The 23,483-nt window shown below is 42.6% G+C and overlaps 1 protein-coding gene across 7 annotated transcripts in view; it reads left to right on the top strand.

The window, feature by feature from the left end:
- The window catches only part of chd9 (chromodomain helicase DNA binding protein 9), a 331,271-nt gene that overhangs the window by 189,936 nt on the left and 117,852 nt on the right, over positions 1-23,483 (top strand). For 4 of the 7 annotated variants that reach the window (XM_070898009.1, XM_070898006.1, XM_070898008.1 and 1 more), the window contains exons 8-12: positions 775-892; positions 4,186-4,278; positions 7,848-7,985; positions 15,480-15,601; positions 17,250-17,493. In XM_070898009.1, the coding sequence (XP_070754110.1) occupies positions 775-892; positions 4,186-4,278; positions 7,848-7,985; positions 15,480-15,601; positions 17,250-17,493 (715 nt within the window). The remainder of the gene's footprint in view (positions 1-774; positions 893-4,185; positions 4,279-7,847; positions 7,986-15,479; positions 15,602-17,249; positions 17,494-23,483) is intronic. The other 3 variants (XM_070898010.1, XM_070898007.1, XM_070898005.1) reach the window with 1 other exon arrangement.

Below are 23,483 nucleotides of genomic sequence, written 5' to 3'. Positions count from 1 at the left end.
GATGTTTTTATCATTTATTATTGATGATGACTCTTTATTTGTAAAACTGAAGTGTTTAATGTTTGTAAACTTCCCTTTAAACCCCCCCCCCCCCATTCCCTACGCCTGATTTGTAACCTACGCCTGATTTTCTAAATTGTAGACAAGGTTTTTTCGAGCGTACAAAAATCTTCACTTACTACATTCTACGTTAGTTTGGAGTAAGTTTTCACTGCCGAAACTTTGAAAACAGGCGTAAGTGGCTGGACACGCCCCCTCTTGAAAAAAAAAATTCTGTTCCAAAGTGATATTGTTCTAACTGACTAGAACTGGAGCAAACTAAATGCCGAGAATTTGAATTTCTAAGATACTCTGTTCTACACTAGTTGCTCCAAAAAATCAGGAGCAACTGAGGCCGAAACTTGGGCCCATGGTGTGCCAACTACACCCAACTCCAGAGTGCTGCTGGGCATGCAGAGCTCCTACACTGCACCCTGGGAAGTGTAGTTTGATTTGCCCCACGCCTAGGTTTGACATGTATAAAAGCCGCACATTAGCTCTTTGAAGTACAAAAACTCCATATAAGCTGTGTCCTATAGATAAAAATGCAGTGGTACACTATTGTAGATTTTACTAAAAATTAGTAAAATATGCACATTACTTCTGGATTATTGCTTTGACATTAACGCTTAGTTTAAAAGATGAGTAAAGTTAAACTAACACCAACGACTCAATCAATAATAAGTGAAGTTAATTAAATATTTATGGTATTGACTTTTAATATCTCAATTCTAGCTCATATCTGCATTGTGAATGGGCCACAGAAGCGCAGTTGACGAAAGATAAAAGAATACACCAGAAAGTGAAACGCTTCAAGATTAAGCAGGCACAGAGAGGCCATTTCTTCGCAGCTGTAAGTTTTGAAGTGTTTGTGCACTTAAATCTGTCTAGGGCATCAATTCCCCTGCCACCTCCCAAATCTCCAGATAAATATGTAGTCAGATACCATGTTTTCAGCTCCATTACACACTTTTCTCCATCACAAATTTCTGTAGCAGACGATTCTACAAAAGCACCCAATTGTGTATCTAATCTGGAATGATGCACTGCACCGAAGGTGCCAGTGAGCCTGCTGGCGCTCTCCCCAGTATCCCACAATAGTGACTTGCTGTAGGTTCTCTGTGCCAATGACTTCAAAGTAACATGGGCAGGGCATCATTGAGTTGGACAAACTGCTCCATCAGGGTCTGGTCATGCCTACTCAACAGCTAGCTGACAAATGTCCTATGATTATTTATGATACTTCCAGATCCGCCAATGCTCTGTAAAGTCCATTGCAAATCAACCCTGTTAGAGCTGACCAACTCTAAAACAGAGCTGCCTTTCAAGCACACCTTGGCACCCTACTCATCCAGTCAACCTCTGCACCACCAGAAAATCTATGTGGCTCCTGGGAACATAGAAACAGAGAAAATAGGTACAGGAGTAGGCCATTCGTCCCTTTGAGCTTACACTGCCATTCAATAAGATCGGCTGATCCTTCCCTCAGTACCCCTGTCCTGCCATAAGGGCCATATCTAACTCCCTCTTGAACTGGCATCAACAACACTCTGCGGCAGGGAATTCCACAGGTTAACAACTCTCTGAGTGAAGAAGTTTCTCCTCATCTCAGTCCTAAATGGCCTGCCCCTTATCCTAAGACTGTGTCCCCTGGTTCTGGACTTCCCCAACATCGGGAACATTCTTCCCGCATCTAACCTGTCCAGTCCCGTCAGAATCTTATGTTTCTGAAATCCCCTCTCATCCTTCTAAACTCCAGTGTATAAAGGCCCAGTTGATTTAGTCTCTCCTCATATGTCAGTCCCGCCACCCCTGGAATCAGTCTGGTGAACCTTCGCTGCACTCCCTCAATAGCGAGAACGTCCTTCCTCAGATTAGAAGACCAGAACTGAACACAATATTCCAGATGAGGTCTCACCAAGGCCCTGTACAACTGCAGTAAGACTTCCGTGCTCCGATACTCAAATCCCCTTGCTATGAAGGCCAACATACCATTTGCCGCCTTCATCGCCTGCTGTACCTGTATGCCAACTTTCAATGACTGATGAACCATGACACCCAGGTCTCGCTGCACCTCCCCTTTTCCTAATCTGCCGCCATTCAGATAATATTCTGCCTTCGTATTTTTGCTCCCAAAGTGGATAACCTCACATTTATCCACATTATACTGCATCTGCCATGTATTTGCCCACTCGCCTAACCTGTCCAAGTCACCCTGCAGCCTCTTGGCGTCCTCCTCACAGCTCACACCGCCACCCAATTTCGTGTCATCTGCAAACTTGGAGATATAACACTCAATTCCATCATTTAAATTACAAGATATATTAAAGAGCTGGGGTCCCAGCACTGAGCCCTGCTGCACTCCACTAGTCACTGCCTGCCATTCTGAAATGGACCCGTTTATCCCGACTCTCTGCTTCCTGTCTGCCAACCAGTTCTCTATCCACGTCAGTACATTACCCCCAATACCATGTGTTTTGATTTTGCACACCAATCTCTTGTGTGGCACCTTGTCAAAAGCCTTTTGAAAGTCCAAATACACCGCATCCACTGGTTCTCCCTTGTACACTCTACTAGTTACATCCTCAAAAAATTCCAGAAGATTTGTCAAGTATGATTTTCCCCTTCATAAATCCATGCTGACTTGGACCAATCCTGTCACTGCTTTCCAAATGCGCTGCTATTTCATCCTTAATGATTGATTCCAATATTTTCCCCACTACTGATGTCAGGCTAACTGGTCTATAATTACCTGTTTTCTCTCTCCCTCCTTTTTTAAACAGTGGTGTTACATTAGCTACCCTCCAGTCCATAGGTACTGATCCAGAGTCGATAGACTGTTGGAAAATGATCACCAATGCATCCACTATTTCTAGTGCCACTTCCTTAAGTACTCTGGGATGCAGACTATCAGGCCCCAGGGATTTATCGGCCTTCAGTCCCATTTCCCTAACACAGTTTCCCACCTAATAAGGATATCCTTCAGTTCCTCCTTCTCACTAGACCCTCGGTCCCCTAGTACATCCAGAAGGTTACTTGTGTCTTCCTTTGTGAAGACAGAACCAAAGTATTTGTTCAATTGGTCTGCCATTTCTTTGTTCCCCATTATAAATTCACCCGAATCCGACTGCAAGGGGCCTACGTTTGTCTTCACCAATCTTTTTCTCTTCACATATCTATAGAAGCTTTTGCAGTCAGTTTTTATGTTCCCAGCAAGCTTCCTCTCGTACTCTATTTTCCCCTGCTTAATTAAACTCTCTGTCCTCCTCTGCTGAATTCTAAATTCAGTGATGCAGGATGTCCACTCTAGGTTAAAAACTGGAAGGAGACCATAAAACCAGTTCTTATTACCTCCAGCTGCAGCAAAATGAAAGAGGATCAACTCTGAATCCCTCGCTACTCATTCTTCACCCCATAAAAACTAGTTTCATCTGGCCCTAGCAGGGATTGCTAGTGGAGCTATGGCAATAAAGGTGCATTCCTGTACACTCTCTGGTTGTGCCCCACCCTAGGTGCTTATGCTGGAATCCACTGAAGAGATGATGGTTCAACCATCACCCTGGATCCAAGCCAATGCATACATGGCCTATTGTCAGCAGAGCAAGGACCCCCTGCTACTCACAAGCTCAACAAGAGGCACTTCTCTGTTGTGGCGAAATCCAACATCCCCTGCATTGAATGTAGTCTTAACGACATGTGGGACATGTGCCAATCAAAGCAAGTGTGTGGAGCTGGATAAATACCAGGTAATTTAGGCCATTTTCCTGAGGGCCAACTACCCCAAGCCTCATAAACCATGCTGTAGCCATAAGGTTACCTGCAAATGAAACATTTCCTTCAATGCGGAGAAGGACCCTGCAAACCTCCAGCATCCCTTCACTAGGGGTGGCCTTTTCACTGAGCACCCCTCACCTTAATGTATAGAATTGAATAACCATTTATGATTATTACTGCATTTAACTGCTGGCATTGTGACGTGCACAACCGATGTACTCTGTATGAAACCGTGTCCTGATAGCATGGCAATCTCTTGGACAAAATATAATTGAAAAAAAGTTAATTACATTTCATAAAATATCTAAAGACAAATGTACACTATTTACAAGCTATTTATCATTAAAATTTCCACTATAAAACTACTTGCAGATGGATGACGAGCCTTTTAATCCAGACTATGTTGAAGTGGACAGAATATTGGAATACTCGTGTTGTGAGGACACAGACACTGGCGAGGTACCAGTGCGTATTTTTCTTGTTGAGCCTTCCATTGAGGAACATAATTTGGAATATGGAAAATCTTTTGACTAAGTGCAAGTTTTTGATTTTTCACCTAATATTTAAATCTTTAAAAGAAACAAGGGGAAAAAGACCTTCCAGCTTTTAATGTGTATTTAAAAATGTTCAAGAAATAATGAACATGAATGTTTGGTGATGATCATCACTTCATACTTTGGAATTCATTTAAATTCTCGTTTGCTGGGAGTCAGAGGGAAACAAAAAGGAGACAAAAGCAAAAGACAGAAAGGAGATGAGGAAAAGTGGAGGGCAGAGAAACCCAAGGCAAAGAACAAAAAGGGCCACTGTACAGCAAAATTCGAAAAGGACAAAGGGTGTTAAAAAAACAAGCCTGAAGGCTTTGTGTCTTAATGCAAGGAGTATCCGTAATAAGGTAGATGAATTAACTGTGCAAATAGATGTTAACAAATATAATGTGATTGGGATTACAGAGACGTGAACCCAGGATGATCAGGGCTGGGAACTCAACATTCAGGAAGGATAGAATAAAAGGAAGAGGAGGTGGGGTAGCATTGCTGGTTAAGGAGGAGATTAATGCAATAGTTAGGAAGGACATTAGCTTTGTTTTTGTAGAATCTATATGGGTAGAGCTGCAGAACACCAAAGGGCAAAAAACGTTAGTGGGAGTTGTGTACAGACCTCCAAACAGTAGTAGTGATGTTGGGGAGGGCATCAAACAGGAAATTAGGGGTACATGCAATAAAGGTGCAGCAGTTATAATGGGTGACTTTAATATGCACATAGATTGGGCTAACCAAACTGGAAGCAATACGGTGGAGGAGGATTTCCTGGAGTGCATAAGGGATGGTTTACTGGACCAATATGTCGAGGAACCAACTAGGGGGGAGGCCATCTTAGACTGGGTGTTGTGTAATGAAAGAGGATTAATAGCAATCTCGTTGTGCGAGGCCCCTTGGGGAAGAGTGACCATAATATGGTGGAATTCTGCATTAGGATGGAGAATGAAAGTCAATTCAGAGACCATGGTCCAGAACTTAAAGAAGGCTAACTTTGAAGGTATGAGGCGTGAATTGGCTAGGATAGATTGGCGAATGATACTTAAGAGGTTGACTGTGGATGGGCAATGGCAGACATTTAGAGACCGCATGGATGAACTACAACAATTGTACATTCCTGTCTGGCGTAAAAATAAAAAAGGGAAGGTGGCTCAACTGTGGCTATCAAGGGAAATCAGGGATAGTATTAAAGCCAAGGAAGTGGCATACAAATTGGCCAGAAATAGCAGCGAACCCGGGGACTGGGAGAAATTTAAAACTCAGCAGAGGAGGACAAAGGGTTTGATTAGGGCAGGGAAAATGGAGTACGAGAAGAAGCTTGCAGGGATCATTAAGACGGATTGCAAAAGTTTCTATAGATATTTAAAGAGAAAAAGGTTAGTAAAGACAAACGTAGGTCCCCTGCAGTCAGAATCAGGGGAAGTCATAACGGGGAACAAAGAAATGGCGGACCAATTGAACAAGTACTTTGGTTCGGTATTCACTAAGGAGGACACAAACAACCTTCCGGATATAAAAGGAGTCAGAGGGTCTAGTAAGGAGGAGGAACTGAGGGAAATCCTTATTAGTCGGGAAATTGTGTTGGGGAAATTGATGGGATTGGAGGCCGATAAATCCCCAGGGCCTGATGGACTGCATCCCAGAGTATTTAAGGAGGTGGCCTTGGAAATAGCGGATGCATTGACAGTCATTTTCCAACATTCCATTGACTCTGGATCAGTTCCTATGGAGGGAGAGAGAAAACAGGGAATTATAGACCGGTCAGCCTGACATCGGTTGTGGGTAAAATGATGGAATCAATTATTAAGGATGTCGTCATAGTGCATTTGGAAAGAGGTGACATGATAGGTCCAAGTTAGCATGGATTTGTGAAAGGGAAATCATGCTTGACAAATCTTCTGGAATTTTTTGAGGATGTTTCCAGTAGAGTGGACAAGGGAGCACCAGTTGATGTGGTATATTTGGACTTTCAGAAGGCTTTCGACAAGGTCCCACACAAGAGATTAATGTGCAAAGTTAAAGCACATGGGATTGGGGGTAGTGTGCTGACATGGATTGAGAACTGGTTGTCAGACAGGAAGCAAAGAGTAGGAGCAAATGGGTACTTTTCAGAATGGCAGGCCGTGACTAGTGGGGTACCGCAAGGTTCTGTGCTGGGGCCCCAGCTGTTTACACTGTACATTAATGATTTAGACGAGGGGATTAAATGCAGTATCTCCAAATTTGCGGATGACACTAAGTTGGGTGGCAGTGTGAGCTGCGAGGAGGATGCTATGAGGCTGCAGAGCGACTTGGATAGGTTAGGTGAGTGGGCAAATGCATGGCAGATGAAGTATAATGTGGATAAATGTCAGATTATCCACTTTGGTGGTAAAAACAGAGAGACAGACTATTATCTGAATGGTGACAGATTAGGAAAAGGGGCGGTGCAACGAGACCTGGGTGTCATGGTACATCAGTCATTGAAGGTTGGCATGCAGGTACTGCAGGTGGTTAAGAAAGCAAATGGTATGTTGGCCTTCATAGCGAGGGGATTTGAGTACAGGGGCAGGGAGGTGTTGCTACAGTTGTACAGGGCCTTGGTGAGGCCACACCTGGAGTATTGTGTACAGTTTTGGTCTCCTAACCTGAGGAAGGACATTCTTGCTATTGAGGGAGTGCAGCGAAGGTTCACCAGACTGATTCCCGGGATGGCGGGACTGACCTATGAAGAAAGACTGGATCAACTGGGCTTGTATGCACTGGAGTTCAGAAGAATGAGAGGGGACCTCATAGAAACGTTTAAAATTCTGACGGGGTTAGACAGGTTAGATGCAGGAAGAATGTTCCCAATGTTGGGGAAGTCCAGAACCAGGGGACACAGCCTAAAGATAAGGGGTATGCCATTTAGGACCGAGATGAGGAGAAACTTCTTCACCCAGAGAGTGGTGAACCTGTGAAATTCTCTACCACAGAAAGTTGTTGAGGCCAATTCACTAAATATATTCAAAAAGGAGTTAGATGAAGTCCTTACTACTAGGGGGATCAAGGGGTATGGCGAGAAAGCAGGAATGGGGTACTGAAGTTGCATGTTCAGCTATGAACTCATTGAATGGCGGTGCAGGCTAGAAGGGCCAAATGGCCTACTCCTGCACCTATTTTCTATGCTGAAGTAGTACCTAGGAACATGAGAACCTCAGCTATAAACATATAGAACATAATTACTTATCATTTACATAGTATGTGCACCATTTTAGATTTGAAAATCGTGGTTCTAAAAAAAAATTCTGCGTATTATACAAAAAAAGTAGTCTTAACAGTTCTGGCAATACCTGTATCTTGGATATTGTAGTTAAAGTCCTATTCATTAGAGTTAGAATTGGAATGTTTCTGTTCAGAATATATGTAGCTCAAAGGGCTTTCCTGAGAATACCTCAATGCTTGTAATGCTATTGTTACGAAGTGCGGATACACTTTACATTGTTTTTCAGTAACCACATTGTTCTTTTAATGCAGGCTGTTGTTTACTATTTGGTTAAATGGTGTTCACTGCCATATGAGGATAGTACCTGGGAGCTTCGAGAAGATGTCGATCAAGGAAAGATTGAGGAGTTTGAACGACTGCAGCAAGCAAAGCCTTCCCCAAAGCGTATGGTAAGTGAACAATCTGCCTGCTATCATGCTGATTAGTTGGTGTTTAAAAACATTCAAAGTTCAAATCCCTGGTTGAACTGTATATTAGTCAAATACCTTTCATTGTTTTAAAGGTTGGAAATAATCCCAGTATTGTATATGCACTCTTTGCAAAGCGTCAGCCTTGGCTTAGTGGTAACATTCTGGCTGGCCTCTGATTCAGAAGGTTGTGGGCTCAATTTCGAGACTGCGGCGTGTAGTCTATAATTGAAGAGCGGGGGTACCACTCATTAAATGTTTAGCAAGATGTTAGTGCAGTGTTTTTGTTTTCCAAAAAGACAATTAAATCTTATTGAAATGGACCTCGAGCACTTTGATGGATGTCTGCACATCTCACACCACAGGACTACCAAAAAAATGTTTTTAAAGGCACATATCCTTCTGTGTTTTTTTTAAACTTAATAAAATTTTCAAAATTAAAACTGGACTGAGAATATATTTTGTTATAGTGTGGTACACTGAAATGCTGCAATGTGGGCCTAGGTGTCAATGAGTGAGTAAATAAGAACATCAGCTTGCAGAGTGTCTATTGACAGCCAGTGCGTTGCACTGTGTCAGCCATTGAGTTGGAGGCAGGGCAGGACTAGTCTATTTTATGCCTACGAGAAAGTGGATCTTAAACTAAGTTGGCAATTAAGATACAATTGCAATCCAGATCAATCTTCCCAACAAGAAGCTGACTGTAAATAAAATAAAGCAAAAATAAATATTGCATTTGCTATTTGGGGCAGCATCGCATGTTTTTATTTTGTGTTGTTACAAGAAGCATTCCAAAAGAAGTTTGTAAAAAGTCAGAATTTCTACTTTTGTTCAGTAACATCTATTCACCCAAATAAACCAGCTTCTTGATTCATCATCATTAGCGCCTTCCCAGGTTGTGGATCAATTCCACCTATTGAAAGGTTGGAGTAGTGCGAGTTTACTGTATCCAGTTTGTATGTCAAGGGGGACGGATTGTTGTAACCCCTGAGTTACGATATCGTATATGCAGATATTGGGCAGTGTAAATCAATTCTAGAATGTAAAGGACGTGGGATTCCTTTACGAGAGCGATTGATACTATTGAACTTGAGAAGGTATCTACAGTGGAACCTAAAACTAGTAGCAAGCTCCAGTAATTAGATTGTGTAGTATTTTGTGTTGTACTGCGTTTTGTTTGGTGGTTTCGATTACCCATTTGACATAACTGAATGAGCATTGTACAAAATGTAAACAAATTAACAGTATATAGTAAGCTATTTAATGCCAAGATCATAGAAAGTTACGGCCCAGAAGGAGGCTGAAAACAGCTATCGAATCTAATCCCACTTTCCAACTCTTGGTCCGTAGCCGAGTAGGTTACAGCACTTCAAGTGCAGACTAAGTACTTTTTAAATGTGATGAGGGTTTCTGCCTCCACTGCCTTCTGGGTGAAAATATTTCTCAACTCCCCTCTAATCCTTCTACCAATTACTTTAAATCTATGCCCCCTGGTTATTGATTCCTCTGCTAACGGAAATGGTTCCTTCCTATCTACTCCACCTCGGCTCCTAATAGAAACATAGGAAACATAGAAAATAGGTGCAGGAGTAGGCCATTCGGCCCTTCGAGCCTGCACCACCATTCAATAAGATCATGGCTGATCATTCCTTCAGTATCCCTTTCCTGCTTTCTCTCCATACCCCTTGATCCCTTTAGCCGTAAGGGCCATATCTAACTCCCTCTTGAATATATCCAATGAACTGGCATCAACAACTCTCTGCGGCAGGGAATTCCACAGGTTAACAACTCTCTGAGTGAAGAAGTTTCTCCTCATCTCAGTCCTAAATGGCCTACCCCTTATCCAAAGACTATGTCCCCTGGTTCTGGACTTCCCCAACATCGGGAACATTCTACCCGCATCTAAGTTGTCCCGTCCTGTCAGAATCTTATGTTTCTATGAGATCCCCTCTCATCTTTCTAAACTCCAATGGATAAAGGCCCAGTTGATCCACTCTCTCCTCATATGTCAGTCCTGCCATCCCGGGAATCAGTCTGGTGAACCTTCGCTGCACTCCCTCAATATCAAAAACGTCCTTCCTCAGATTAGGACCAAAACTGAACACTATATTCCAGGTGAAACCTCACCAAGGCCCTGTACAACTGCAGTAAGACCTCCCTGCTCCTATACTCAAATCCCCTAGCTCTGAAGGCCAACATACCATTTGCCGCCTTCACCACCTGCTGTACCTGTATGCCAACTTTCAATGACTGATGAACCATGACACCCAGGTCTCGTTGCACCTCCCCTTTTCCTAATCTGCCACCATTCAGATAATCTGCCTTCGTATTTTTGCTCCCAAAGTGGATAACCTCACATTTATCCACATTATACTGCATCTGCCATGCATTTGCTCACTCACCTAACCTGTCCAAGTCACCCTGCAGCCTCCTAGCATTCCCCTCACTGCTCACACCGCCACCCAGTTTAGTGTCATCTGCAAACTTGGAGAAATTACACTCAATTCCTTCATCCAAATCATTCATGAATATTATAAAGAGCTGGGTTCCCAGCACTGAGCCCTGCTGCACTCCGCTAGTCACCGCCTGCAATTCTGAAAAGGACCCGTTTATCCCGACTCTCTGCTTCCTGTCTGCCAACCAGTTCTCTATCCACGTCAGTATATTACCCCCAATACCATGTGCTTTGATTTTGCGCACCAATCTCGTGTGGGATCTTGTCAAAAGCCTTTTGAAAGTCCAAATACACCACATCCACTGGTTCTCCCTTGTATACTCTACTAGTTACATCCTCAAAAAATTCCAGAAGATTTGTCAAGCATGACTTCCCCTTCATAAATCCATGCTGACTTGAACCGATCCTGTCCACTGCTTTCCAAATGCGCTGCTATTTCATCCTTAATAATTGATTCGAACATTTTCCCCACCACTGATGTCAGGCTAACCGGTCTATAATTACCTGCTTTCTCTCTCCCTCCCTTTTTAAAAAGTGGTGTTACATTAGCTACCCTCCAGTCCATAGGAACTGATCCAGAGTCGATAGACTTTTGGAAATGATCACCAATGCATCCACTATTTCTAGGGCCACTTCCTAGTGGATGCAGACTATCAGTACCTGGGGATTTATCGGTCTTCAATCCCATCAATTTCCTGAACACAATTTCCGACCTAATAAGAATATCCTTCAGTTCCTCCTCCTCACTAGACCCTCGGTCCCCTAGTAGATCCGGAAGGTTATTTGTGTCTTCCTTCGTGAAGACAATACCAAAGTATTTGTTCAATTAGTCTGTCATTTCTTTGTTCCCCATTATAAATTCACCTGAATCCGACTGCAAGGGACCTTCGTTTGTCTTCACTAATCTTTTTCTCTTCACATATCTATAGAAGCTTTTGCAGTCAGTTTTTAGGTTCCCGGCAAGCTTCTTCTCATACTCTATTTTCCCCTGCTTAATTAAACCCTTTGTCCTCTGTTGAATTCTAAATTTCTTGCAGTCCTCAGGTTTGCTGCTTTTTCTGGCCAATTTATATGCCTCTTCCTTGGATTTAACACTATCCTTAATTTCCCTTGTTAGCCACGGTTGAGCCACCATCCCAGTTTTATTTTTACTCCAGACAGGGATGTACAATTGCTGAAGTTCCTCCATGTGATCTTTAAATGTTTGCCATTGCCTATATCCACCATCAACCCTTTAAGTATCATTTGCCAGTCTATTCTAGCCAATTCACACTTCAAACCATCGAAGTTACCTTTCTTAAGTTCAGGACCCTAGTCTCTGAATTAACTGTGTCACTCTCCATCTTTATAAAGAATTCCACCATGTTATGGTCACTCTTCCCCAAGGGGCCTCGCACAACAAGATTGCTAATTAGTCCTTTCTCATTACACATCACCCAGTCTAGGATGGCCAGCTCCCTAGTTGGTTCCTCGACATATTGGTCCAGAAGACCATCCCTAATACACTCCAGGAAATCCTCCTCCACCGCATTGCTACCAGTTTGGTTAGCCCAATTAATATGTAGATTAAAGTCGCCCATGATGACTGCAGTACCTTTATTGCATACATCCCTAATTTCTTGTTTGATGCTGTCCCCAACCTTACTTCTACTGTTTGGTGGTCTGTACACAACTACCACTAGTGTTTTCTGCCCCTTGGTATTCCGTAGCTCCATACTGATTCCACAACATCCAAGCTTAATGTCCTTTCTTAGTATTGCATTAATTTCCTCTTTAACCAGCAATGCCACCCTGCCTCCTTTTCCTTTCAGTCTATCCTTCCTAAATGTTGAATACCCCTGGATGTTGAGTTCCCAGCCTTGGTCACCCTGGAGCCATGTCTCCGTGATGCCAATTACATCATACCCGTTAACTGCTATCTGCGCAGTTAAGTCGTCCACCTTATTCCGAATACTCCTCGCATTGAGGCACAGAGCCTTCAGTACTTTCTTTCTAACACACTTTGCCCTTTTAGAATTTTGGTGTAATGTGGCCCTTTTTGCTTTTTGCCTTAGGTTTCTCTGCCCTCCACTTTTACTTTTCTTTTTTCTGTCTTTTGCTTCTGCCCCCATTCTATTTCTCTCTGTCTCCCTGCAGAGGTTCCCATCCCCCTGCCATATTAGTTGAATTCCTCCCCAACAGCACGAGCAAACACTCCCCCGAGGACATTGGTTCCGGTCCTGCCTAGGTACAGACTGTCCGGTTTGTATTGGTCCCACCTTCCCCAGAACCGGTTCCAATGTCCCAGGAATTTGAATCCCTCCCTTGTGCACCACTCCTCAAGCCACGTATTCATCTGAGCTATCCTGCGATTCCTACTCTGACTAGCACGTGGCACTGGTAGCAATCCTGAGATTACTATTTTTGAGGTTCTACTTTTTAATTTAGCTCCTAGCTCCCTAAATTCGTCTTGTAGGACCTCATCCCGTTTTGTACCTATATGCACGACGACAACTGGTTGATCACCCTCCTTTTTCAGAATGCCCTGCACCCGCTCCGAGAATATCCTTGACCCTTGCACCAGGGAGGCAACATACCATCCTGGAGTTTCGGTTGCGGCCGCAGAAACGTCTATCTATTCCCCTTACAATTGAATCCCCTATCACTATAGCTCTCACACTCTCTTTCCTGCCCTCCTGTGCAGCAGAGCCACCCACGGTGCCATGAACTTGGCTGCTGCTACCCTCCCCTGATGCATCATCCCCCTCAACAATACCCAAAGCGGTGTATCTGTTTTGCAGGGGGATGTCCGCAGGGGACCCCTGCACTACCTTCCTTACTGCTCTTCCTGTTGGTCATCCATTCCCTATCTGGCCGTGTACCCTTTACCTGCGGTAAGACCAACTCACTAAACGTGCTATTCACGTCATTCTCAGCATCGAGGATGCTCCAGAGTTCATCCAGCCGCAGCTCCAGTGTCGCAATGTGGTCCGTCAGGAGCTGCAGGCGGATGCACTTCCTGCACACGTCGTCAGGGACACCGGAAGCGTCCCTGACTGCCCACATAGTACAGGAGGAGCATAACACGTGTCCGAGCTCTCCTGTCATGGCTTAACTCTTAGATAAACTTAAATTGGCAACAACAATGCTAAAGGTTACTTACTGATATAGAAAAGAAAAACTACTTACCAATCACTTATCCCCTTGGCTGTGACGTCACCTTTCGATTTCTTTCTACTTTTTTGCCTTCTCTCCCCGCTGCAGCTGCACCAGCTGGTCTTTACAGGCCACTCCGACGTCCCCGAACTCCCGCCTCTCGACTGCCGCTGGGCCTTTATAGCCCCCTCTGACGTCCCCGAACTCTCGCCTCTCCCACTGCCGCCGCCTCTCGACTGCCGCTGGGCCTTTATAGGCCTCTCCGAAGTACCCGATCTCCCGCCTCTCTGACTGCCGCCGCCTCTCGACTGCCGCTGGGCCTTTATAGGCCTCTCCGACGTCCCCGAACTCCTGCCTCTCCGACTGCCCAAATTTCCCCAACCCTTTTTCCAGCGCACTCTCCCAAGATGTGGATACTTTGTGCGCTCAAAACAGTGCTAAAAAACTTGCTAATGATTCTGGCCGCTCTGCTGTGTCTCCTGGGTCCTGGCGTGGCGTTTCTCGTGGGGTTGGGGGGGGGGCGGTTGGCGGAGCTACAGCCCTGCGCCAAAAACGGTGCTGGCAGCTGCACGCATGCACAGTGGAGTCTGCGCACATGCGCAGTAGCTCCTCGCCCTCCCAGTGCATCCTGCGGGGCTGTGAGCGGGACCCGATGCTCGCCGCCCCTATCCCTGACCGAAGGGACAACCCGATAATCTTTAGTACTGATACTGCTGCTGAGGTGCTTCCGCTAAAGTGACTTCAGTCTCATTTTAATGAAGTGGGAACTTATGCCTGAAACTTGACCAGGGCTGTAACAGAATATCAACGCCTCAAGGCTTTGTTCGTTCTGCTTGGCTTGGAATTTGAAAAATTGTATGCACCGGAGAAAACCAATGGAACTTTCTGCAGTCGTTTCAGAGCCTCACTAGAAAGTTCACCCAAGTCGATACAGGGGCACCAAAGCTAACTATCAGTGAAAGTACCCCTGGCAGTGTGTTGTCTCAAGGTCAAAGGAGATCACAGACTTTATTACAAAGATACACACCCACCATCTGTGACTGATGTCCAGGGATTTAGAGGACTGGTGCTCTTCCTGGTACTAGATTACAACTAATTCGTTCCTTGGAGAGAAGTCCAGTCCCTCGGGGGGGCTGAGTTAGGAAGGTAGGACTGAAGTTTTATTTTTTATTTTTTTTAAAATTTATTATTGATGGTTTTTGTGCTGCTTTAATGTTGTTGTGAAGGTGTTTAGTGCTTTGCAACGTCCTCTGTGAACTAATGAAGAGTTATTTTAAAGATAGCAAGCAAAATATGGGAAAATAGTACCCTCCCAAATCTCTGGCTACCTGCGCTGATTTCTTAACTCTCCAAGGGTTTTCTGTGTCGCCAGAAGTGGCCACATACGCTGACCTAAGTTAGTTTGGAGCAACTATTAGCTGTCCAAACTGGCTTTAAATGGCCAAAACAGGTGTAGGTGGCTGGTAACACCCCTTTTTGAACGAAACTAAACTAAAAAAAAATCCTAACTAACTCACTTACACTAGCGCAAATTAAATGTGCAGAATGGGGATTTTTAAGATAATCCAGAAAAATCAAGTTGCTCCAAAAAAAATGGAGTAACTCCTGGCTAAATTTGGGCCCATGATTTTATACACTTTAATTAAATCTCCCCTCAGCCTCCTCTGTTTCAAAGAAAACAATTTCAGCCAATCCAATCTTTCCTCAAAGCTAAAATTATCCAGTGCTGGCAACATCCTTAGAAATTTCCTCTGTACCCTCCAAGGACATTCAGAACACTAAGTAGAAAAGGCAACACTTAATGACTTTGAAAGAATATGTTTCCCTTGATGCTCAACTATTTCTAACTTCATTTCTGCTTTATTTTCACACCCATCTCATCAAAGGAGCGACCTCCTGCCACTGTTTGGAAGAAGCTTGGACAATCCAGGGAATACAAGATTGGTAACGAGCTCAGGGAGTACCAACTGGAAGGAGTCAATTGGCTCCTTTTCAACTGGTATAACAGGTAAGATTGAAGTCCGAAGAACACAGAATTTTAATTTTAATTAACTCATTGAAATTTTATGTGACCTAGTATATGGAGAAAATTCTTCCTCATGGAAGTCGGGAATTTTTCATTATATCCCAATGAAAGCATTTGCCTAGCCACTATAAATGAGATGATCAGTTGCAATTTTGGGATATTAATAGGCTGTTAAAACTCTTGACTTCTGCTTGTAATGCTGCACAAATGTAAGAAAATGTGAATCAGTTTAATTGGAGAAATTCAGATTGCAGGATATGGGATGTCACTTGTAATTATGGGTAAAATTGAAGATGTGCTTCATATTGGCATGGGTACTTACACAATGATGGCTGTAATCCTTTTGTTTCTAATAGTGACTTTCCACAGCTGCACTTTCTCATAAGGATTCACGTGCTCTTGTCTTTTGCAGACTGCTGTTTATCACATTAATTCACTGCAATATTTACATTTTATTATGTTGGTTTGCGCTCATCTTCCAGTTCCATGCAGAGATTTACCATGTTCTGATGTATCACAGGGTCTGTTTGTTATTCACAGAACTAGAGAGCATGAGCACAAAATTAACAAATTGCTGAGTTCAGTGAAAACATCCATTCCACTAAACAGCAGATATTGTATATTAGGATTTTTTTTTGCTATATTTGCACATTTAAATTTGCTTGACATTTAAATGATTGCATTCACTTCACTGAAAATATTTATTAGTGAAATTCATTTTGCTTAAATGTGCTGGCACCCTTGGACTCATGGAAATGTCCTAATATTTCCCTATTATAGCTTATGAAAGGCGATACATGACTATTTGGTTGATGAAACGGATCAAATATTAGAAGGAATAGATGATAAAATATTCAATGGAACAGTATGGTTCCTGTCTTGTGGTAACCATGTGAATTTCATCTGTGGAATACAACAAATCGGATTAAATAGTGTTGATTGTATTGTAAGATGGATATTCTTCAATTTTTGTTGACTGCCTTCTGGGTTCCGGGAGCAATGTCCATTTTTTCCTTGAAATAAATCTGGAATAAAAAAAAATGGTTTAAGTAAGTTGAAGCAAGTTTATGATTATTTAAATGATCAAGGAATATTGAAATCTCTGGCCTTAATAGTTTAATCTATTCTTGTCCACTGCTTAACTTTTCGTACACCATCACTTTACATTAATTTCTCACATCTGTAAATATTTTTCTGATTTTACTTAATTTGGGAAGTTTTTTTTAAGCTTTTCAGTGCTCAATTCAAATAGCTTTCAAAATCTGAAAATGGCCCCATTTGGCTACCTTTCCCAAGTATTATCTACTTAGCAGAGTTTTGTGACACACCCCAGCCCTTGCTTTTAATATACTGTGTAGAAATCTTAATGCCACCATAATCATTATTGGTAAACTGGTGAGTTTATCAAGATAGAACTTCATTTAATAAACACCAGTGCTGTGTTAAAACATATAACTGTATATGTCTTATCTATCTGTTCAAGGAATATTCTGCATTACAGTACACCTCACCACAGTTGCTTATGTAAATAATTTTGCTTATGGTTTTGTGTTTAAGTATATAAAATGCCTAAATTATTTTGTTTGATATGTAAGAACACAGTATAAAGGTAATCATTTCTCAATTCCAGGCAAAACTGCATTCTTGCTGATGAAATGGGTTTAGGCAAGACCATCCAGTCTATTACATTCCTTGATGAAATTTGTCTGACTGGCATCCATGGTCCTTTTCTCATCATTGCGCCTTTGTCTACAATTGCAAACTGGGAAAGAGAATTTCGCACATGGACAGACCTGAACGTCATCGTTTATCATGGCAGTATGATCAGTAGACAGATGATTCAACAGTATGAAATGTATTTCCGGGACTCAGAGGTACTATCATTTCTTCAGTAGAATCAGCTGATTTTATACTATCTAGACAGTCAAGTATTCCATTTATATTTCATTTTGTTTGACTTGGCTGTCTTTCTTTACTTCATTTGTCACCATTGGAATCTTTACAATGCTTTTAAAAGAAAAAGTACTAATCAGAGAACATAACAATAAACAAACAGCTTACCATTGAATCTAGAATAGTCATTAATCCTTTGGTGGCAAAATGAAGATACTGCTACAAGTTAACATTCTGTAATTCAAACGTTTTGATGAACCTGAGCCCAGTGACTTTTGGTTTTGGCTCAATGCTACCAACAGTCCGATTTCATATCAACCCAGATTGGTGCTCTTTCTGCATCGAAAGTACAGTTCACTCTTCCAACTGTTTTGACTTAATCTACTAAATAAATTCAGTTTATGGCATTTTAATCCAGGAAGGTTGGCTCTGGTTTTTTCTCCAATAATACAGCCCACGAGGCATCTTCTGAATTTGTTTTTATTTTCATGTTAAAAATCTACAGAGCAATCTGATGCTTTCCGATGCTGATGCTGAGCAATCTGGGTCCTTTTATACAACAGAACGACCAGCCTAAGAAGCCACTCTTAACTTATAATGCAGTCCCACTGCTGGTTTCCTCTGAACTGGAACATAAGAAATAGGAGCAGGAGTTGAGCCTGCTCCGCAATTCAATAAGATCATGGCTGATCTGATCTTGGCCTCAACGCCACCTTCCTACCTGTTGACCATAACCCTTGACTCCCCTATAGTTCAAGAATCTGTATATCTCAGCCTTGAATATATCCAATGACTCAGCTTCCACAGCTCTCTGGGGTAGAGAATTCCACAGATTCACAACCCTCTGAGAGAAGAAATTTCTCCTCATCTCCGTCTTAAATGGGCGACCCCGTCTTAAATATGGCAGAGGGATGGGAACCAATGCAGGGAGACAGAGGGAAACAAAAAGGAGACAAAAGCAAAAGACAGAAAGGAGATGAGGAAAAGTGGAGGGCAGAGAAACCCAAGGCAAAGAACAAAAAGGGCCACTGTACAGCAAAATTTGAAAAGGACAAAGGGTGTTAAAAAAACAAGCCTGAAGGCTTTGTGTCTTCATGCAAGGAGTATCCGTAATAAGGTAGATGAATTAACTGTGCAAATAGATGTTAACAAATATGATGTGATTGGGATTACAGAGACGTGGCTCCAGCATGATCAGGGCTGGGAACTCAACATCCATGGGTATTCAATATTCAGGAAGGATAGAATAAAAGGAAAAGGAGGTGGGGTAGCATTGCTGGTTAAGGAGGAGATTAATGCATTAGTTAGGAAGGACATTAGCTTGGATGATGTGGAATCTATATGGGTAGAGCTGCAGAACACCAAAGGGCAAAAAACGTTAGTGGGAGTTGTGTACAGACCTCCAAACAGTAGTAGTGATGTTGGGGAGGGCATCAAACAGGAAATTAGAGATGCATGCAATAAAGGTGCAGCAGTTATAATGGGTGACTTTAACATGCACATAGATTGGGCTAACCAAGCTGGAAGCAATACGGTGGAGGAGGATTTCCTGGAGTGCATAAGGGATGGTTTTCTGGACCAATATGTCGAGGAACCAACTAGGGGGGAGACCATCTTAGACTGGGTGTTGTGTAATGAGAGAGGATTAATTAGCAATCTCGTTGTGCGAGGCCCCTTGGGGAAGAGTGACCATAATATGGTGGAATTCTGCATTAGGATGGAGAATGAAACAGCTAATTCAGAGACCATGGTCCAGAACTTAAAGAAGGCTAACTTTGAAGGTATGAGGTGTGAATTGGCTAGGATAGATTGACGAATGATACTTAAGGGGTTGACTGTGGATGGGCAATGGCAGACATTTAGAGACCGCATGGATGAACTACAACAATTGTACATCCCTGTCTGGCGTAAAAATAAAAAAGGGAAGGTGGCTCAACCGTGGCTATCAAGGGAAATCAGGGATAGTATTAAAGCCAAGGAAGTGGCATACAAATTGGCCAGAAATAGCAGCGAACCCGGGGACTGGGAGAAATTTAGAACTCAGCAGAGGAGGACAAAGGGTTTGATTAGGGCAGGGAAAATGGAGTACGAGAAGAAGCTTGCAGGGAACATTAAGACGGATTGCAAAAGTTTCTATAGATATGTAAAGAGAAAAGGGTTAGTAAAGACAAACGTGGGTCCCCTGCAGTCAGAATCAGGGGAAGTCATAACGGGGAACAAAGAAATGGCGGACCAATTGAACAAGTACTTTGGTTCAGTATTCACTAAGGAGGACACAAACAATCTTCCGGATATAAAAGGGGTCAGAGGGTCTAGTAAGGAGGAGGAACTGAGGGAAATCCTTATTAGTCGGGAAATTGTGTTGGGGAAATTGATGGGATTGAAGGCCGATAAATCCCCAGGGCCTGATGGACTGCATCCCAGAGTATTTAAGGAGGTGGCCTTGGAAATAGCAGATGCATTGACAGTCATTTTCCAACATTCCATTGACTCTGGATCAGTTCCTATGGAGTGGAGGGTAGCCAATGTAACCCCACTTTTTAAAAAAGGAGGGAGAGAGAAAACAGGGAATTATAGACCGGTCAGCCTGACATCGGTTGTGGGTAAAATGATGGAATCAATTATTAAGGATGTCATAGCAGTGCATTTGGAAAGAGGTGACATGATAGGTCCAAGTCAGCATGGATTTGTGAAAAGGAAATCATGCTTGACAAATCTTCTGGAATTTTTTGAGGATGTTTCCAGTCGAGTGGACAATGGAGCACCAGTTGATGTGGTATATTTGGACTTTCAGAAGGCTTTCAACAAGGTCCCACACAAGAGATTAATGTGCAAAGTTAAAGCACATGGGATTGGGGTAGTATGCTGACATGGATTGAGAACTGGTTGTCAGACAGGAAGCAAAGAGTAGGAGTAAATGGGGACTTTTCAGAATGGCAGGCCGTGACGAGTGGGGTACCGCAAGGTTCTGTGCTGGGGCCCCAGCTGTTTACACTGTACATTAATGATTTAGACGAGGGGATTAAATGCAGTATCTCCAAATTTGCGGATGACACTAAGTTGGGTGGCAGTGTGAGCTGCGAGGAGGATGCTATGAGGCTGCAGAGCGACTTGGATAGGTTAGGTGAGTGGGCAAATGCATGGCAGATGAAGTATAATGTGGATAAATGTGAGGTTATCCACTTTGGTGGTAAAAACAGAGAGACAGACTATTATCTGAATGGTGACAGATTAGGAAAAGGGGTGGTGCAACGAGACCTGGGTGTCATGGTACATCAGTCATTAAAGGTTGGCATGCAGGTACAGCAGGTGGTTAAGAAAGCAAATGGTATGTTGGCCTTCATAGCGAGGGGATTTGAGTACAGGGGCAGGGAGGTGTTGCTACAGTTGTGGTGAGGCCACACCTGCCTGGAGTATTGTGTACAGTTTTGGTCTCCTAACCTGAGGAAGGACATTCTTGCTATTGAGGGAGTGCAGCGAAGGTTCACCAGACTGATTCCCGGGATGGCGGGACTGACCTATCAAGAAAGACTGGATCAACTGGGCTTGTATTCACTGGAGTTCAGAAGAATGAGAGGGGACCTCATAGAAACGTTTAAAATTCTGACGGGGTTAGACAGGTTAGATGCAGGAAGAATGTTCCCAATATTGGAGAAGTCCAGAACCAGGGGACACAGTCTAAGGATAAGGGTAAGCCATTTAGGACCGAGATGAGGAGAAACTTCTTCACCCAGAGAGTGGTGAACCTGTGGAATTCTCTACCACAGAAAGTTGTTGAGGCCAATTCACTAAATATATTCAAAAAGGAGTTAGATGAAGTCCTTACTACTAGGGGGATCAAGGGGTATGGTGAGAAAGCAGGAATGGGGTACTGAAGTTCCATGTTCAGCCATGAACTCATTGAATGGCCTACTCCTGCATCTATTTTCTATGTTTCTATGACCCCTTATTCCGAAACTATGCCCCCTAGTTCTAGATTCCCAAATGAGGGGAAACATTCTCTCAGCATCTACCCGGTCAAGCCCTCTCAGAATCTTATGGTTCAATAAGATCACCTCTTCTAAACTCCAATGAACTCAACCTTTCCTCATAAGACAATCCCTTCATCCCAGGATTCAACCTAGTGAACCTTCTCTGAACAACCTCCAATGCAATATATCCCTCCTTAAATAAGGAGACCGAAACTGTACACAGTACTCTTGGTGTAGTCTCACCAACATCCTGTACAGTTATACCAAGACTTCCATACTTTTATACTCCATTCCCCTTGAATAAAGGCCAACATTCCATTTGCTTTCCTAATTACTTGCTGTAGCTGCATGCTAACTTTTTGTGCTTCATGTACAAATCCTTCTGTACTGCAGCGTTCTGTATTCTCTCTCCATTTAAATAATTTTGTTTTTCTATTCTTTCTACCAAAGTGGATAACCTCACATTTTCCCACATTATAGTCCATTTGCCAAATTTTTGCCCACTCACTGAGCCTATCTATATCCCTTTGCAGACTCTTTGTGTCCTCCTCACAACTTGCTTTCCCACCTATCTTTGTATCATCAGCAAATTTGGCTATAATACACTCGGTCCCTTCATCCAAGTCATTAATACAGATTGTAAATAGTTGAGGCCCCAGCACTGATCCCTGTGGCGCCCCACTTGTTACAGTTTTCCAACATAGAAATGATCCATTCATCCCTCTGTTTTCTGTTAATTAACCAATCCTTTATCCATGCTAACATATTACCCCCAACACCATGAGCTCTTATCTTGTGTTGTAACCTTTTATGTGGCACCTTACTGAATGCCTTTTGGAAATCCAGATACACTATCTGCTGGTTCCCCTTTATCCACCCTGCTCGTTACTTCCTCAAAGAACTAATAAATTTGTCAAACACTGGAGGCAAAGAGCATTCAACAGTTTCTGCATGTGCATTGGAGCTATTAAAAAATAATGGCAACTGCACATCAGCAAAGTAAATGTATCAAGGCGCCTTAAACAGATGATGCAGTGTTCAGACTTCATGTTTCGTCATGATGAAATCACAGGAGGTGTCCTGAAAGTCCTTGCAGAATACACTGTTGCCCAACATTATAACGGTGGTTGGTGCTAAATCCAAGTGGAAACAGATTCCTCTTGTTCACTGGTCTAACAAAATCTGCTAGTTTCATATTGATCTGGCCACCGGCTGCAGGAAATCCAGGCTATGGGAGCCAATAGCTGAAGATCGATTTTAACACGGGTATTGTGTTTGTTGAAATTAAACAGCGCATGTATGTAATTAAGGGTTATTGTTGCTCCTTTGTAATTGACTGAAGCAATGAAATGTTGTGACAGTTGTGAATATCCTAATTAGCCAGTGTCTGTAATAATCATATGTTGTTGCAAGACTCTTTCCAGCTCAGTAGAGATGAGACAATTTTTTTTTTAAGTATTTAGGATAAAACAAGATTATGATGGTCCACGTGTTACTAGAGCCGTTGATGGTATATTAATGCTGTTACACAAAGATTGATGAAAAAATAATGGCTCAAAAATTGCTGTGGCAGACTAGTGAACAGCACTGTTGTTAGTTAGACTGTCCTTGCCTATTTAATGCCCTGCATGTTGCTGTGAGTGATAAATGGAAACAAGGCAGTGCCATCTACAGGGCATCTGGAACCTGAGTGAACAGGACAAGCAACTGTGTATCCTCTTAATTTCAGAATTCTTCAATCCGACTGGTTAACAGCAGAAAGACTGAGAAGGAAATGTAATTTAGAATGGTGAATTCAATGTCAAATCAGATACAGAAAGAGAAATAGAGAAGGAAGGAAAGATTGGATTAAGAAAGAGAGAAAAGGGACAAAGAAAAAGTGAAAAAATTTTTTTAAATTTTAATTATTTTAATAAAAAGCTCCAATAATAATTACAACCTGAAGGAATGAAACTCCACATGTGTAATAGTTCATTTTCAGTGCCAGAAAGGTTTATTGA

The sequence above is a fragment of the Pristiophorus japonicus genome, chromosome 13 (assembly GCF_044704955.1).
Source record: "Pristiophorus japonicus isolate sPriJap1 chromosome 13, sPriJap1.hap1, whole genome shotgun sequence".
In the NCBI taxonomy this organism is placed as follows: domain Eukaryota; kingdom Metazoa; phylum Chordata; class Chondrichthyes; family Pristiophoridae; genus Pristiophorus; species Pristiophorus japonicus.
The sequence above is the reverse complement of the archived record's forward strand: the minus strand, read 5'-3'. Positions and strand labels throughout refer to the sequence as shown.